At 51.7% G+C, this 17,442-nt stretch overlaps 1 protein-coding gene across 3 annotated transcripts in view; it reads right to left on the bottom strand.

Moving 5' to 3' along the window:
* Positions 1 to 61: 61 nt before the first annotated feature.
* POLR1G (RNA polymerase I subunit G) overlaps positions 62 to 17,442 on the bottom strand; it is a 40,302-nt gene continuing 22,921 nt past the window's right edge. For all 3 annotated transcript variants that reach the window (XM_075848473.1, XM_075848475.1, XM_075848474.1), the window contains exon 3: positions 62 to 512. In XM_075848473.1, the coding sequence (XP_075704588.1) occupies positions 110 to 512 (403 nt within the window). In that variant the 3' untranslated portion in view covers positions 62 to 109. The remainder of the gene's footprint in view (positions 513 to 17,442) is intronic.

Here is a 17,442-nt window from a genome sequence, read left to right as displayed (position 1 = left end):
TGATTGGTTCTTTACCCCACAAGACCTATAGCACAGGACAATGACGACACCTAATGGCCAGTGTGGGTGATGCGGCCGCTGACGGACTTCACATGGGTTTATTGTGTTATCAGACGTCGTCCCGCTCCAGCGCCCCCCGACGCCGTTTCTTTGCTTTCCTCCTTTTTTTGCTGCTTTCTGATAACTGCGAATCTTCTCTATTCACGACCGCGGGGGCCGCAGCACCAAACGGGCGGTAACGCAGCTTCAGTCCTGGCGGAAGGGTTAATGGCGGCCGATCGGGGACACTGTGCTGGGCCGTGTGGTCTCCATGGGCCTCTGCCAAAGTGATAACACCCTGTAATGGAGCGGCAGCCACAAGCGTCTCCTCCGGGACCCCAGAAGGGTGAAGGAAAGCGCGCAGGGGGGGCGCAGCACCGGGCGAGGACACCACGTGGTAAAACTTCCTGACCCCGTCATCGCGGATCTTCTGCATCTTATAGCCAGACAACGGGAAACGGTGAGAGTCGAAGCTGAGGACGAAAGAGAGGACAACGTCACACCCCAGAAGTATTCACACCCCTTATTGATGCCAGTGCCCCCCGCAGCACGACTGCAATAATATCAGTGCCCGCTGCAGGACACAGGTGGTAACACAGGGTAATGTCAGTATAATACAGGTAACAGCGCCCCCTGCAGGGCGCAGAAGGTAATCTCAGTATAAGGCCTCATTTACACGAGCGTATTATACGCGCGTGCAACGCGCGTGCTTTTCACGCGTGTCGTACGCACCTATAATAGTCTATGGGGCTGTTTAGACGATGCGTGAATTTTGCGCTGCGTGAGTGCGTTGCGTAAAACTCACGACATGTTCTATATTCTTGCATTTTTCACGCAACACGCACCCATTGACTTCAATGGGTGCGTGAAAACAACGCATGCCACACGGACGGTCCTGCGTTGCATGCGCGAAAATCACGCAAGAGCTGTCAAAAGGATGAATGTAAACAGAAAAGCACCACGTGCTTTTCTGGTTACAAACATCCAAACGGAGTGTCAAATTAGAGATGAGCGCACCGAACTTCACCGGGTTCGGCCGAACTCGTTTTGACCGAACCCGGCAAAAAATGTTCGGGTACGCGACGTCAGGAGACAGTCACTGTCCACGGTGCTGAAAGACTTAAACTGTTTCAGCACCATGGACAGTGACTTTCGATCACAATATATATATACGTGTAAAAAAAAACAGAAGTTCTGACTTACCGATAAGTCCCGGCTCCTTCCTCCAGTCCGACCTCCCGGGATGACAATTCAGGCCAAGTGACAGCTGCAGCCAATCACAGGCCAAGCACAGGCTGCAGCCAATCACAGGCTGCAGCGGTCTCATGGCCTGACGCGTCATCCTGGGAGGTGGGGCCGGATGACAAGAGAGGGACGCGTCACCAAGGCAACGGCCGGGAGACCGGACTGGAGGAAGCAGGCAGTTCATGGTAAGTGTGAACTCACTGTCGAGGATGCTGAGTTACTGCCGATCAGTTAGCTCTTTCAGCACCTTGGACAGTGACTGATGTCGACTAGCCTCATCTCTATGATGGCGGCTGCGCGAAAATCACGCAGCCGCGCATCATACACGGATGACACACAGAGCTGTCAATTGCCTTTTGCGCACGCTCGAGTAAATGAGGCCTAATACAGGTAACAGTGCCCCCCGCAGCACGACTGCAATAATATCAGTGCCCCCCGCAGCACGACTGCAATAATATCAGTGCCCCCCGCAGCACGACTGCAATAATATCAGTGCCCCCCGCAGCACGACTGCAATAATATCAGCGCCCCCCGCAGCACGACTGCAATAATATCAGCGCCCCCCGCAGCACGACTGCAATAATATCAGCGCCCCCCGCAGCACGACTGCAATAATATCAGCGCCCGCTGCAGCACGACTGCAATAATATCAGCGCCCCCCGCAGCACGACTGCAATAATATCAGCGCCCCCCGCAGCACGACTGCAATAATATCAGCGCCCCCCGCAGCACGACTGCAATAATATCAGTGCCCCCCGCAGCACGACTGCAATAATATCAGCGCCCCCCGCAGCACGACTGCAATAATATCAGCGCCCCCCGCAGCACGACTGCAATAATATCAGCGCCCGCTGCAGGACACAGGAGGTAACACAGGGTAATATCAGTATAATACAGGTATCAGCGCGCCCTGCAGGACACAGGTGGTAACACAGGAGGTAATGTCAGTATAATACAGGCAACAGCGCCCCCTGCAGGACACAGGAGGTAATGTCAGTATAATACAGGTAACAGCACCCCCTGCAGGACACAGGATAATATCAGTATAATACAGGTAACAGCGCCCCCTGCAGGACACAGGATAATATCAGTATAATACAGGTAACAGCGCCCCCTGCAGGACACAGGATAATATCAGTATAATACAGGTAACAGCGCCCCCTGCAGGACACAAGAGGTAATATCAGTATAATACAGGAAACGGCGCCCCCTGCAGGACAGAGGAGGTAACACAGGGTAATATCAGTATAATACAGGTATCAGCGCCCCCTGCAGGACACAGGTGGTAACACAGGAGGTAATGTCAGTATAATACAGGCAACAGCGCCCCCTGCAGGACACAGGAGGTAATGTCAGTATAATACAGGTAACAGCACCCCCTGCAGGACACAGGATAATATCAGTATAATACAGGTAACAGCGCCCCCTGCAGGACACAGGATAATATCAGTATAATACAGGTAACAGCGCCCCCTGCAGGACACAGGATAATATCAGTATAATACAGGTAACAGCGCCCCCTGCAGGACACAAGAGGTAATATCAGTATAATACAGGAAACGGCGCCCCCTGCAGGACAGAGGAGGTAACACAGGGTAATATCAGTATAATACAGGTATCAGCGCCCCCTGCAGGACACAGGAGGTAACACTGGGTAATATCAGTATAATACAGGTAACAGCGCCCCCTGCAGGACACAGGAGGTAATGTCAATATAATACAGGTAACAGCGCCCCCTGCAGCACGACTGCAATAATATCAGCGCCCCCTGCAAGACACAGGAGGTAACACAGGGTAATGTCAGTATAATACAGGCATCAGCGCCCCCTGCAGGACACAGGAGGTAATGTCAGTATAATACAGGTAACAGCGCCCCCTGCAGGACGCAGGAGGTAATGTCAGTATAATACATGTAACAGCACCCCCTGCAGGACACAGGAGGTAACACAGGGTAATGTCAGTATAATACATGTAACAGCGCCCCCTGCAGGACACAGGAGGTAATGGCAGTATAATACAGGTAACAGCGCCCCCTGCAGGACACAGGTGGTAATGTCAGTATAATACAGGTAACCGCGCCCCCTGCAGGACGCAGAAGGTACTGTCAGTATAATACAGGTAACAGCGCCCCCTGCAGGACACAGGAGGTAATGTCAGTATAATACAGGTAACAGCGCCCCCTGCAGGACACAGAAGGTAATGTCCGTATAATACAGGTAACAGCGCCCCCTGCAGGACACAGGAGATAATGTCAGTATAATACAGGTAACAGCGCCCCCTGCAGGACACAGAAGGTACTGTCAGTATAATACAGGTAACAGCGCCCTCTGCAGGACACAGGATAATATCAGTATAATACAGGTAACAGGGCCCCCTGCAGGACACAGAATAATATCAGTATAATACAGGTAACAGCGCCCACTGCAGGACGTAGGAGGTAACACAGGGTAATATCAGTATAATACAGGTATCAGCGCCCCCTGCAGGACACAAGAGGTAATATCAGTATAATACAGGAAACGGCGCCCCCTGCAGGACAGAGGAGGTGACACAGGGTAATATCAGTATAATACAGGTATCAGCGCCCCCTGTAGGACACAGGAGGTAATGTCAGTATAATACAGGTAACAGCGCCCCCTGCAGGACACAGGAGGTAACACAGGGTAATATCAGTATAATACAGGTATCAGCGCCCCCTGTAGGACACAGGAGGTAATGTCAGTATAATACAGGTAACAGCGCCCCCTGCAGGACACAGGAGGTAACACAGGGTAATATCAGTATAATACAGGTATCAGCGCCCCCTGCAGGACACAGATGGTAACATAGGAGGTAATGTCAGTATAATACAGGTAACAGCGCCCCCTGCAGGACACAGATGGTAACATAGGAGGTAATGTCAGTATAATACAGGTAACAGCGCCTCCTGCAGGACACAGGAGGTGACACAGGGTAATATCAGTATAATACAGGTATCAGCGCCCCCTGTAGGACACAGGAGGTAATGTCAGTATAATACAGGTAACAGCGCCCCCTGCAGGACGCAGGAGGTAACACAGGGTAATATCAGTATAATACAGGTAACAGCGCCCCCTGTAGGACGCTGAAGGTAATGTCAGTATAATACAGGCAACAGTGCCCCCTGCAGGACACAGGAGGTGACACAGGAGGTAATGTCAATATAATAAAGGTAACAGCGCCCCCTGCAGGACACAGGATAATGTCAGTATAATACAGGTAACAGCACCCCCTGCAGGACACAGGAGGTAACACTGGGTAATGTCAGTATAATACATGAATCAGCGCCCCCTGCAGGACCCAAGAGGTAATATCAGTATAATACCGTTAACAGCGCCCCCTGCAGGACACAGGATAATATCAGTATAATACAGGTAACAGCACCCCCTGCAGGACGCAGGAGGTAACACAGGGTTATGTCAATATAATACAGGTAGGCAGAGCTCCTGACTCCGCCGAGTGCAGACCGGGGATTCCGTTCCACTGCTCACTGCCAGCAACTCTCCGGTAGGAACATCTTTCCCCCCGCACAGCCACGCTCAGTTTGCGACCTTTCCGGCCTCACTAGCGGCGCGAGTGACGCCGCGGCCTCGATTACTATAAGCGCGGCGGCCGCGCATCAGAGGCCCTCGCCCGACACACTCACCGGAGCTCCCATTGGTCTGCCTGTCGGCCCTCCGCCCTCGTCGTGGTGTGGGGCCACAGAGAGGACTGCTCTACCACCTTTGTTCAGGCCGTGCCCCGCCTCTGGACTTGCGGCCTACCGCGGGAGGAGAAGCCACGGCCTCGATTTTTGGCCTCCCCACTTGCGGACGAGACCTTCCCAGTCCCCAGATACCGGACACCTCACTGGAGGCCTCACAGGGGGAATCCTGTGCACCTGTGGCTGAACTGACACGTTAATCTGGAGGTGAGAGGGAGCCAGAATCAACCCAAACACCATTCTACCAGCCTGCTAACACCCTGCACCTGGCTGGGGGGGCCAGCTGCTGTAGCCAGCGTGCCCACACACAGAGTCCCTGACTCCCAACCCAGGGCCAGACCGGGAAACACAAGGGGCCTCCTACGCACCTGCACCCTACTCCACCTGTATTGTACCGGAATATCCCTGCAGTTCCTCATCACATTGCCATCTTGAACCATAGTGCTATTGTCACCATACTACTATATGGACGAGCCTGGCTCTAATTTCTGAGGAGGACCTCTTGCCCCCAGATTTGCACCTCTTGGGTGGGGGACAAACCTCCGGATCTATGTTGCATTAACTTGGCCACTCTTCTCGGATCGACATCCAAAAGCTTTATCATCAGCAATGAAATCTCCATAACCTTACACATGGTCTGACGACCTGATTCTACTTACCCGCAGACCTAGCTGCTTGTATGATGGTCAAGATTGGGCAACAAAAAGCAAGAGACGTTACTGTACAGTCTAAAGCCACTAGCCTGGATAACTTTGTGAAAAAGCCTCCACCCTCAAACGTCAGGGATCACCTCTCCACTACCACTAGACACGAGAAAGACATGGCTGCTAAGGCCCAGGCTGCGCCCGTAGCAGATGCTGACAGTGCCATGGATGATGCCGCACCTACCAGGGACTTGCCCGTCTCCAGATCCTTTATTAGCAGGATTCTGAACAAGGCACTAGAACCGGTCGTCAAAGAGCTAGGTGACATCAAACAAGAAGTCCGCCAGATTGGCAACAGGGTTGAGCAGCTGCAGTCTACTCAAACCCACCTCACCCATCACGCTGAGGCTTCCACGTCCTCTTTTCTCGCCTGTCAGACCCACCTGAACTCGGTCATGGACTGGCTGGAGGACCAAGATAACAGAGGGCGCCGTAATAACTTGCGCTTGAAGGGCGTATCTGAATCGATTCCGGACGAATCCTTGTATACCTCGATCAAGCAAATTTTCGTTCAAATACTTGGCGATAAACTACCGGGACGAAATCCGCATGGAAAGGGTTCACAGGGCGCTGCGAGCCAAACCTAAGCCCCAAGAGCCTCCACGCGACGTTATTTGCCGCCTTTTTAGCTCAAAGGTCCGAGATGACATCTTGAAGCATTCGAGACTTTGTGATTCCCTCTTGTGGGAGGGTTCGAGGGTTTCTGTCTACCAAAATCTGTCAAGAGCCACGTTATCCAAACGCCAAATTCTGAAACCCTTCACGGAGTCCCTCCGGCGCAACAATATTGCATACAGATGGCTGTTCCCATTCGGCATCTCCTTCATGATTGAAGGTAAAAGATTCATGGTTCGTAAACATGCGGACCTGGAGGACGCACTGGTGGCCTTGAGAATTCCTGACCTGGAAGTTCCGGACTGGGCTGCGGTTCAAAATCTGTCCGATCTGCCACCGTTACCCCCTCACACGCCCTGGGAAACCGCCAATCCGCACAAGATGACCAGGAATCGTAAAAGATCTGGAAAATCGGCGCCTGGCAGAGTCTCCATGGACACTACTTGAACCCCTGGATCTCCGGGGCCACCAGCGGCTCCACATATCCTTTTTCATATTAAGGCTCTTGTTCCCTTGTATACGCAGTTACGCCACTTTTTTGTACCCTCGTTATATGCGTCCTGCGGGTTCGCGCCCTCTCCAGATTGCTTTATAATGTTAGACCACTACATACTATTTGGTTTGTCGATCTGAGATGTACGGTTATTATGGTGCATACTTTGCCGATCTCCAGGCTTTTGTTTTGTGATACCAGTTTTAACCCTGTATCTTCCAATTTTCGAGACGTTTTCTGTACCCGCTGAGATACTGAAACCTCCATATAAGAATGCGATGCCTCTATTCGCTGTCCTCCAACTGTTTCTTTCTCACCACTGTCAGTTGGCCACCTGGTGGCGCTATCCCTCTGTCTCCACCGCTTATACTTATCTATGACTAGTTCAGATATTTGTGTAACACCAAAGGCCTGAATGACCCCAGGAAAAGGAGTCCAATTTTAGCGCTCCTGAAAAAGGAGAGGGCTGATGTCATTCTTTTGCAGGAAACCCACTTTAAACCCTAAAAGCTGCCCGCTCTCTCACACAACATGGCTTCATAGCGCTCATCCTTCCTCCTCCTCCAAAGGGGTAGCATAGCCTTTCAGAAGACTGTACCGTACATTGTCTACAGTGTCTAAACCTGACCCAGACGGTGGATTCCTTCTCATTACTCTTGCTGGCTCGCCCATCTCCTTTGATAATTTCTATGCTCCTAATCAGAGACAGCCTCAATGGTTAATTAAAACATTAAACTTATTTAAAGAATTTGCAGAGGGACTTTTGGTGGTGGGGGGAGACTTTAATGTTTCACTCGATCCTCTGCTAGATACGTCCTCCGCCAGGCCACCCATTGCACATTCCTCCCTCAGAAGAGTTAGAAGCTGCCGCCAACACCTGACCTGATAGACATCTGGCGACTTCACTTCCCCGCTACTAAAGATGACTCCTTTTATTCCCATGCCCACGGGACCCCCCATAGGATCGATTATCTCTTTGTTTCTAGCAGACATCTACCTATGGCGAATGCCCCTCGCATGGGCTCGATAACCCTATCTGACCTCGCCCCCATTTCTCTTCACCTCAACATGGAAAAGCTGCCCTCCAGGGCGTGGACTTGGTCCAAGAATGAAACCCTCTTGGATGATCCCCGCAATGTAACTTCCCTGTCTGCACATCTTGTCGACTTCTTTCAGAGAAACGAAACTCCTGATATCTCAACGCCAATTGTGTAGGAAACGCACAAAGCCTTCATCAGAGGGGAGCTCATTGCAAAAAACAAAGAGAGAAGGAGCTCCACTCCATACTCACAGATTTCTGCTCTTGAGAGAGTGGGTAAACGCTCACAAGCGCTTGAGATACGGGGGGTTTGAGTGACTTACGGAAGAAGTTGAAGGATTTACTTAATATTAAGTCAGCTAAAATGTATCAGCGAAGCTCTTTCAAATTTTATGCGCACGGGGATAGAGGCTCCAAAGTCATGACCAAAAAACGTACAGAACAATCCTTTATCTAGGAGATCAGGACCCCCTCAGGTTCTCTATCTTCTGATATTGGAGATATAACAAGGGAGTTCTTGCAATACTATACATCCCTATACAACTTACCCGAACCTTCGGACTCGCACACTCTCACTGATCAATTTCTCCAACATATAAACCTCCCCTCCCTCACGGACGTAGATAGAGACGCTCTCACTCAGCCCTTTACACTAGACGAGCTGTCCAAAGTTCTCTCATCCATACCAATGGTAAGAGTCCTGGACCGGATGGCTTCCCCATTAGCTACTATAAAAAATGTAAACAGGTATTGTTACCCAAATTCCTTACTGTATTCAATAGTCTTCTGGAGGGCTCCACTCTACCGCCGCAGGCTTTGGAAGCACATATTACCCTGTTACATAAAGCGGGTGAAGATAGTGCAGAATGTGGAAGCCATCGGCCCATCTCCCTCCTTAACACAGATCTCAAATGGTGGGCAAAACTTCTGGCCAACGGACTCAACCCTCTCCTCACCCGCTTGATCAATCCCGAACAAGTAGGGTTTGTGCCCGAGAGAGAAGGCAAGCATAAGACCACCAGACTTCTTAATAGAATTCATCATGCCACACAGAAGGGGATCCCTTTAGTCTTCCGAGAAGGCTTTTGATAGGGTCCGGTGGTCCTTCATGCCAATCTACATACATTTGGTTTTCCTGACAAGTTTATATCTGCAGTTTTCTCCCTATACACTACACCCGAGGCTAGCTTACGCTTAAACGGCACAATCTCACCCACCTTTAGCATAAATAACGGAACAAGGCAGGGCTGCCCCCTCTCCCCAGCCTTATTCATCCTCACCTTAGAAACACTCATTCAGAAACTCATACAGACTACTGATATCTCAGGCATACAAGTGGGGAACCACAACCACAAGACAGCCGCTTTCACAGATGACCCCCTGCTGCTGGTCACTAACCCTAACCCTAACCTCCTGCTGCTGCTGGTCACTAACCCCAACCCTAACCTCCTGCTGCTGGTCACTAACCCTAACCTCCTGCTGCTGGTCACTAACCCTAACCTCCTGCTGCTGGTCACTAACCCTAACCTCCTGCTGCTGGTCACTAACCCTAACCTCCTGCTGCTGGTCACTAACCCTAACCTCCTGCTGCTGGTCACTAACCCTAACCTCCTGCTGCTGCTGGTCACTAACCCTAACCCTAACCTCCTGCTGCTGGTCACTAACCCTAACCTCCTGCTGCTGGTTACTAACCCTAACCTCCTCCTGCTGGTCACTAACCCTAACCTCCTGCTGCTGGTCACTAACCCCAACCTCCTGCTGCTGGTCACTAACCCTAACCCTAACCTCCTGCTGCTGGTCACTAACCCCAACCTCCTGCTGCTGGTCACTAACCCTAACCTCCTGCTGCTGGTCACTAACCCTAACCTCCTGCTGCTGCTGGTCACTAACCCTAACCCTAACCTCCTGCTGCTGGTCACTAACCCTAACCTCCTGCTGCTGGTTACTAACCCTAACCTCCTCCTGCTGGTCACTAACCCTAACCTCCTGCTGCTGGTCACTAACCCCAACCTCCTGCTGCTGGTCACTAACCCTAACCCTAACCTCCTGCTGCTGGTCACTAACCCTAATCTCCTCCTGCTGCTGGTCACTAACCCTAACCCTAACCTCCTGCTGCTGGTCACTAACCCTAACCCTAACCTCCTGCTGCTGCTGGTCACTAACCCCAACCTCCTGCTGCTGGTCACTAACCCTAATCTCCTCCTGCTGCTGGTCACTAACCCTAACCCTAACCTCCTGCTGCTGGTCACTAACCCTAACCTCCTGCTGCTGGTCACTAACCCTAATCTCCTCCTGCTGCTGGTCACTAACCCTAACCTCCTGCTGCTGCTGGTCACTAACCCTAACCTCCTGCTGCTGGTCACTAACCCTAATCTCCTCCTGCTGCTGGTCACTAACCCTAACCCTAACCTCCTGCTGCTGGTCACTAACCCTAACCCTAACCTCCTGCTGCTGGTCACTAACCCTAACCCTAACCTCCTGCTGCTGGTCACTAACCCTAACCTCCTGCTGCTGGTCACTAACCCTAACCTCCTGCTGCTGGTCACTAACCCTAACCTCCTGCTGCTGGTCACTAACCCTAACCTCCTGCTGCTGGTCACTAACCCTAACCTCCTGCTGCTGGTCACTAACCCTAACCTCCTGCTGCTGCTGGTCACTAACCCTAACCCTAACCTCCTGCTGCTGGTCACTAACCCTAACCTCCTGCTGCTGGTTACTAACCCTAACCTCCTCCTGCTGGTCACTAACCCTAACCTCCTGCTGCTGGTCACTAACCCCAACCTCCTGCTGCTGGTCACTAACCCTAACCCTAACCTCCTGCTGCTGGTCACTAACCCTAATCTCCTCCTGCTGCTGGTCACTAACCCTAACCCTAACCTCCTGCTGCTGGTCACTAACCCTAACCCTAACCTCCTGCTGCTGCTGGTCACTAACCCCAACCTCCTGCTGCTGGTCACTAACCCTAATCTCCTCCTGCTGCTGGTCACTAACCCTAACCCTAACCTCCTGCTGCTGGTCACTAACCCTAACCTCCTGCTGCTGGTCACTAACCCTAATCTCCTCCTGCTGCTGGTCACTAACCCTAACCTCCTGCTGCTGCTGGTCACTAACCCTAACCTCCTGCTGCTGGTCACTAACCCTAATCTCCTCCTGCTGCTGGTCACTAACCCTAACCCTAACCTCCTGCTGCTGGTCACTAACCCTAACCCTAACCTCCTGCTGCTGGTCACTAACCCTAACCTCCTGCTGCTGCTGGTCACTAACCCTAACCTCCTGCTGCTGCTGGTCACTAACCCTAACCTCCTGCTGCTGCTGGTCACTAACCCTAACCTCCTGCTGCTGCTGGTCACTAACCCTAACCTCCTGCTGCTGCTGGTCACTAACCCTAACCTCCTGCTGCTGCTGGTCACTAACCCTAACCTCCTGCTGCTGCTGGTCACTAACCCTAACCTCCTCCTGCTGCTGGTCACTAACCCTAACCTCCTGCTGCTGCTGGTCACTAACCCTAACCTCCTCCTGCTGCTGGTCACTAACCCTAACCTCCTGCTGCTGGTCACTAACCCTAACCTGCTGCTGCTGGTCACTAACCCTAACCCTAACCTCCTGCTGCTGGTCACTAACCCTAACCTCCTGCTGCTGGTCACTAACCCCAACCTCCTGCTGCTGGTCACTAACCCTAACCTCCTTCTGCTGGTGGTCACTAACCCTAACCTCCTGCTGCTGGTCACTAACCCTAACCTCCTGCTGCTGGTCACTAACCCTAACCTCCTGCTGCTGGTCACTAACCCTAACCTCCTGCTGCTGCTGGTCACTAACCCTAACCTCCTGCTGCTGCTGGTCACTAACCCTAACCCTAACCTCCTGCTGCTGGTCACTAACCCTAACCTCCTGCTGCTGGTTACTAACCCTAACCTCCTCCTGCTGGTCACTAACCCTAACCTCCTGCTGCTGGTCACTAACCCCAACCTCCTGCTGCTGGTCACTAACCCTAACCCTAACCTCCTGCTGCTGGTCACTAACCCTAATCTCCTCCTGCTGCTGGTCACTAACCCTAACCCTAACCTCCTGCTGCTGGTCACTAACCCCAACCTCCTGCTGCTGGTCACTAACCCTAACCTCCTTCTGCTGGTGGTCACTAACCCTAACCTCCTGCTGCTGCTGGTCACTAACCCTAACCTCCTGCTGCTGGTCACTAACCCCAACCTCCTGCTGCTGGTCACTAACCCTAACCTCCTGCTGCTGGTCACTAACCCCAACCTCCTGCTGCTGGTCACTAACCCTAACCCTAACCTCCTGCTGCTGGTCACTAACCCTAACCTCCTGCTGCTGCTGCTGGTCACTAACCCTAACCTCCTGCTGCTGCTGGTCACTAACCCTAACCTCCTCCTGCTGCTGGTCACTAACCCTAACCTCCTGCTGCTGGTCACTAACCCTAACCTCCTGCTGCTGCTGGTCACTAACCCTAACCCTAACCTCCTGCTGCTGGTCACTAACCCTAACCTCCTGCTGCTGGTCACTAACCCCAACCTCCTGCTGCTGGTCACTAACCCTAACCTCCTTCTGCTGGTGGTCACTAACCCTAACCTCCTGCTGGTGGTCACTAACCCTAACCTCCTGCTGCTGGTCACTAACCCCAACCTCCTGCTGCTGGTCACTAACCCCAACCTCCTTCTGCTGGTGGTCACTAACCCTAACCTCCTGCTGCTGCTGGTCACTAACCCTAACCTCCAGCTGCTGCTGGTCACTAACCCTAACCCCCTGCTGCTGGTCACTAACCCTAACCTCCTGCTGGTCACTAACCCTAACCTCCTGCTGCTGGTCACTAACCCTAACCTCCTCCTGCTGCTGGTCACTAACCCTAACCCTAACCTCCTGCTGCTGGTCACTAACCCTAACCTCCTGCTGCTGGTCACTAACCCTAACCTCCTGCTGCTGGTCACTAACCCTAACCTCCTGCTGCTGGTCACTAACCCTAACCTCCTGCTGCTGGTCACTAACCCTAACCCTAACCTCTTGCTGCTGGTCACTAACCCTAACCCTAACCTCCTGCTGCTGGTCACTAACCCTAAGCAGGCATTCCTCGATACTACAAGCTTTTAATTCCTTCGGTTATGTGTCAAACTTCAAAATAAATTATTCCAAGTCAGAAGTCCTTAATGTTTCTGCGCCGCTGGCGGATATACGCGACGTAAAACAGCTGGCCCCGTTCCAATGGCCACAACATAACATCAAATATCTGGGCGTCAAGCTTACTAAAAAATCCTCCCAACTCTATGCTGCCAATTTCATCCCCTTACTAAACAAGATTAAAACCCAGTTACATTCCCTGCGGATCCCCTTCCTATCCTGGGTGGGAGGAAAACCTACCTGAAGACTTACATTCTCCCTCAAATCCTCAACGTGCTTCAAACCATGGCCATTCACCGAAAACTTTCTTCACCTCCATCAAATCTCTATTCTCCAAATTCCTCTGGAACTCTAAAAAGCCACGACTAGCACAGACACCTGACTCTCAAGCCCAGCTCCGGGGTAGGGGCCTCCCGGACATTGTAACCCATTATAAAGCCATACACCTTGGTAGGTGGGTTTCCTTGAACAGGACCAGGGACACGTCCCCGACCCCAGCTGCGGAGAGAGCTCTGCTTTCTCCAGGTTTACAAGCTCGACTCTGGTGCCCTTTTTTAAAAACGGGACTTACAAAAACGGACTTACAAAAACGGACTTACAAAAACGGACTTACAAAAACGGGACTTACAAACTCCATAAGCCCTACGATTAAAGGCACCGTTTTAGTATCTCAGAAATTTTTCGGTGACTGCCCCCCGATGAAAAAACCACTACCGCTTACACCGCTCCACCTGCTCCCGATACTCACAAACTGACCTTCTGGTCTTCTTTAAAATACAATACTGGACTTCCGGTTCCGGCGCTGGCGATGCAGGACGCGAGTGACTGAGCTCCTGCTCTTGTCTAGCCTGTTTGCCTGCAACAGTCGCTCCGGCGGCGACAATCAGCTGTGAAGCCACCAACCCTGCACACAGGAACATACCCGGTGGTGCCTGTATGGACAGGTACCTCCTCAGAAGTGCGCAGAAGCCAGCCATGGAAGATTCAGCCGCGGCCGTGGAAAAGAGAGGTAAGATGGCGGCGCTTCCCGCCACTGCGACCCTGCTATACACACAGGAAGAGGAGCTGCAGCAGCCTCAGTCCCAGCTTTCAAGCCCTGCAGAACCCATAGCCTCTTCTCATCCTGCACCTATCGATTATATAGCCCGGGCCCGTGAAGTGGCCAAGCAGATAGCGCCAGACCTGCAAAAGGCACTGGAAAAAACGGTGCAAGACTCCCTGAACCGCGTGCATGCGGAGCTGGCACAAGTCACTTCCAGGACTGATGAATTAGAACAGCGTATGACGCTGCTGGAGGATGAAAATGAGCACCTGCAATCCAAACTTAAAGGGGTGCTGTCTGTTACTACGCAGTTGGGGGACAAGGTGGAGGATCTGGAGAACCGCTCCAGGAGGAGCAACCTGCGACTGGTGGGTCTGAAAGAAGCGGTGGTCCCTTCTGATTTACAGCGATTATGTGAGAGGACGTTGCCAGCAGCGTTGTCTTCCACGTCCCTGCCGGGTGGAGAGGGCGCACAGGGTGGGGCCGGACCCCAGACATCTCCCAGCAGCAGATGACCACAGTTCGCTTCGTCCCAGACAAGTAATCTTTAAGCTGCTGGATTACAATGATAAGGTGGCACTCATGAAGGCTTTCCGCAGCAGATCGCGTCCTTTGGAAATAATGGCCATGAAAGTGCTACTTTTCGAGGACTATTCTACGGAGGTCGCAAAACGAAGGCGTTCTTTCAGCAAGATCTGTACCGCGCTGCTCCAAGCGAAAATACGTTTTAACCTGCAGTACCCAGCCATATTACGGGTGTTTCAAGAGAACGGGCGGAACAAGATTTTCACCACACCGAAGGAAGCGGCGGACGCACTTACAGAGCTTTGCAGGCACAGACCCCAGCACGAGGAGCGTCGCAGTCCAACACACAGTCCACGTCGCAAGTCAAGAGAAGCCAAACAGAATCGACTAGACATAGAGCGAACCTGGGCAGAAGCTTTAATGCCCACACCAGGAAGATCCCGGGGAGGTCGAGCCGGAAATGGAGGGGACTCTCTGAAGCCGCAGAGGCGACCGCGGGACCGCACCCGATCTACGTCTCCTGATTGACGGGCAAAGTTCTCTCAGCACCATTTTATCTGATGTGGTGGTCATGTGGACGCTGTAGATCAATCGCAGGTTCCGATCGGCTGCAGATAATCTTAACGTTCTGATGGCTGCATTTGGCGGTCTTATAAGGCACCGTGTACCGGTCAGCAGCTGACCTAATGTTACAATGTATGCTTTTTGATATTTTTCCCGCATTTCCACTGCAGGGGATTAGAGAGTGAGTTAGGGCATGCTCGGAGATCTCTCCTTGTGGGCGTGCTCGGAGATCTCTCCTTGTGGGCGTGCTCGGAGATCTCTCCTTGTGGGCGTGCTCGACCGGGAATGATACAAGGCCTCCCCTACGCAAGGGATTAGTTATATCTGCCACAGATCGCATACTTGGGGAAGGTTCGGGAGGGGATTCTGGAGAAGGAGGCAGGGAAGTCTAGCGGGGGACCAGGGTTCATTTTGACACGTTATGTCATAGTCCAAACGGACTCTAAGATGTTAGACCGATGGTATAAGATTGTATAACTTTGTGTACAGGCGGCAAAGGGTTAATGAGGTGGTAAGGGCAGGTGCAGCTTACTCATTGAATGTGACATATATGCAGGTCTGGGGTGAGGGGGAGGGAGGGACGTGTTTTGGCACAAAAGAAAAAAGTGAGGTCTCTTACGCCAATGGGTATGAAGGGGCTGGTGACCCGGCCGCAGGTGATTTTTCGTTTTTTTTTTAGGTCATGGCCTGATGGCCTTGATAGGGAGTTTAGTTTTGGTTTCTAAGCCGGGTTTTGGCTACGTTCTTAATGTTTACGCATGGCTCTTGGGAAAAGACGGATCCGACTCCCCGAACCTATCACGACTTTTAGGCATTTTAGCTCATCTTATGCACGGCCCAATAACATGAAAATAATCTCATGGAACGTTAAAGGGCTGAGGTCCCCACAGAAACGGACCAAACTTCTGCGACACATGAAACGATTGCACCCAGATGTGGCCCTATTACTGGAAACTCACCTGACCGAGCCACAATTTAAGTATTTGCAAAAATTCTGGGTGGGTCAGGCTTTTGGCTCGCCGGCAAGGGAGGGTAAGGCGGGAGTTATAATTTTGGTACACAAAAATGTTACTTTTACACTGGTGTCCCAGGAGCGGGATGACGAGGGCCGTTGGATCCATCGAGTGGTGGAACATGCAGGGGAAACCATCAGTATTCATAATGTGTATGGCCCAAATGCGGTCAACACAGGTTTTTTTGGTCACTTGGAAGCCCAACTCCAGCAGGATCGCACTAGGCTTTTAATTCTAGGGGGGACCTTAACACTGTAAGGTCCTCCAGGGAACACAGGAACGCAGGGACTAGTTCGCAGAGAAATAGAGATAAGATCTTGCCAGACTTTTTAAGACACACGGCCCTAACAGATGCTTGGAGGAGTCTACACCCTGATGCGCGGGAATACACACATTTTTCTCATGTCCATCAGACATGGTCGCGTATTGATTATTTGCTAGTTAATGACGCCTTATCTCGACGATTACGTGAAGCGGCGATTGAGGATCTCGTTATTTCGGACCATGCCCCGGTTACCATTACCTTGGCTGACACAGTAGCTGGAGGAACGGATTTTATGGCAAAGGATGAGGGCTTTATACAGAAGCTAAAGGGGTGGTGGACGGAATATGATGGGGATAATGCATCACATCGCTCGGACCCGTCACTGTATTGGCGTACAGCCAAAGCGGTAATACGGGGGAAAATTATGCAATTTATGTCTAATCTTAAATGCAGGACTACCGAAGGGTACAAGGCAGCGAGCGACCGATCACGGTGTGCATACACAGCATTTCTACATTCTCAATCAACGTCTTTGGGGGAGAAATGGAGGGAAGCCAAGCGGCAATTTGATCAGTGGTTAGATAAAAGAGAGAGTATTTACCGGTCCCAATTTGATGCCGATCGAATGCGTTTCGGCAATAAAGCGGGCAAATTATTAACGCGACTAGCGAAGGGGAGGTTTGCACCGTCAAACATTTCAACACTTAACGACCCCAATGGAAATCCTACATCAGACCCAAAAAAAATTAACACTATATTAAGTAAATACTATCAAGCCCTTTACTCAAACACGCCCATAGACCCCCAAAAAGGTAGGGAATTTTTGGAGAAGGTAAAGCTGCCAGGGCTCACTCAGGAGCAGAACGACCACTTGAGCGCAGAGATTACCTCAGAGGAAATCCAGAGCGCCATTAAGACCTTATCCAACGGAAAGGCCCCGGGTCCAGGTGGATTTACAGGAGAGTTTTTTAAGTCCCTGAGAGAAGAGATCAGCCCTACCTTGGTGGCGTACTATAATATATTACTAAAGACCGGTGCTCTCCCAGCAGA

The sequence above is a fragment of the Rhinoderma darwinii genome, unplaced genomic scaffold (assembly GCF_050947455.1).
Source record: "Rhinoderma darwinii isolate aRhiDar2 unplaced genomic scaffold, aRhiDar2.hap1 Scaffold_41, whole genome shotgun sequence".
In the NCBI taxonomy this organism is placed as follows: Eukaryota; Metazoa; Chordata; class Amphibia; order Anura; family Rhinodermatidae; genus Rhinoderma; species Rhinoderma darwinii.
Note: the sequence above shows the minus strand (reverse complement) of the source record. Positions and strands in the feature narration are given on the sequence as shown.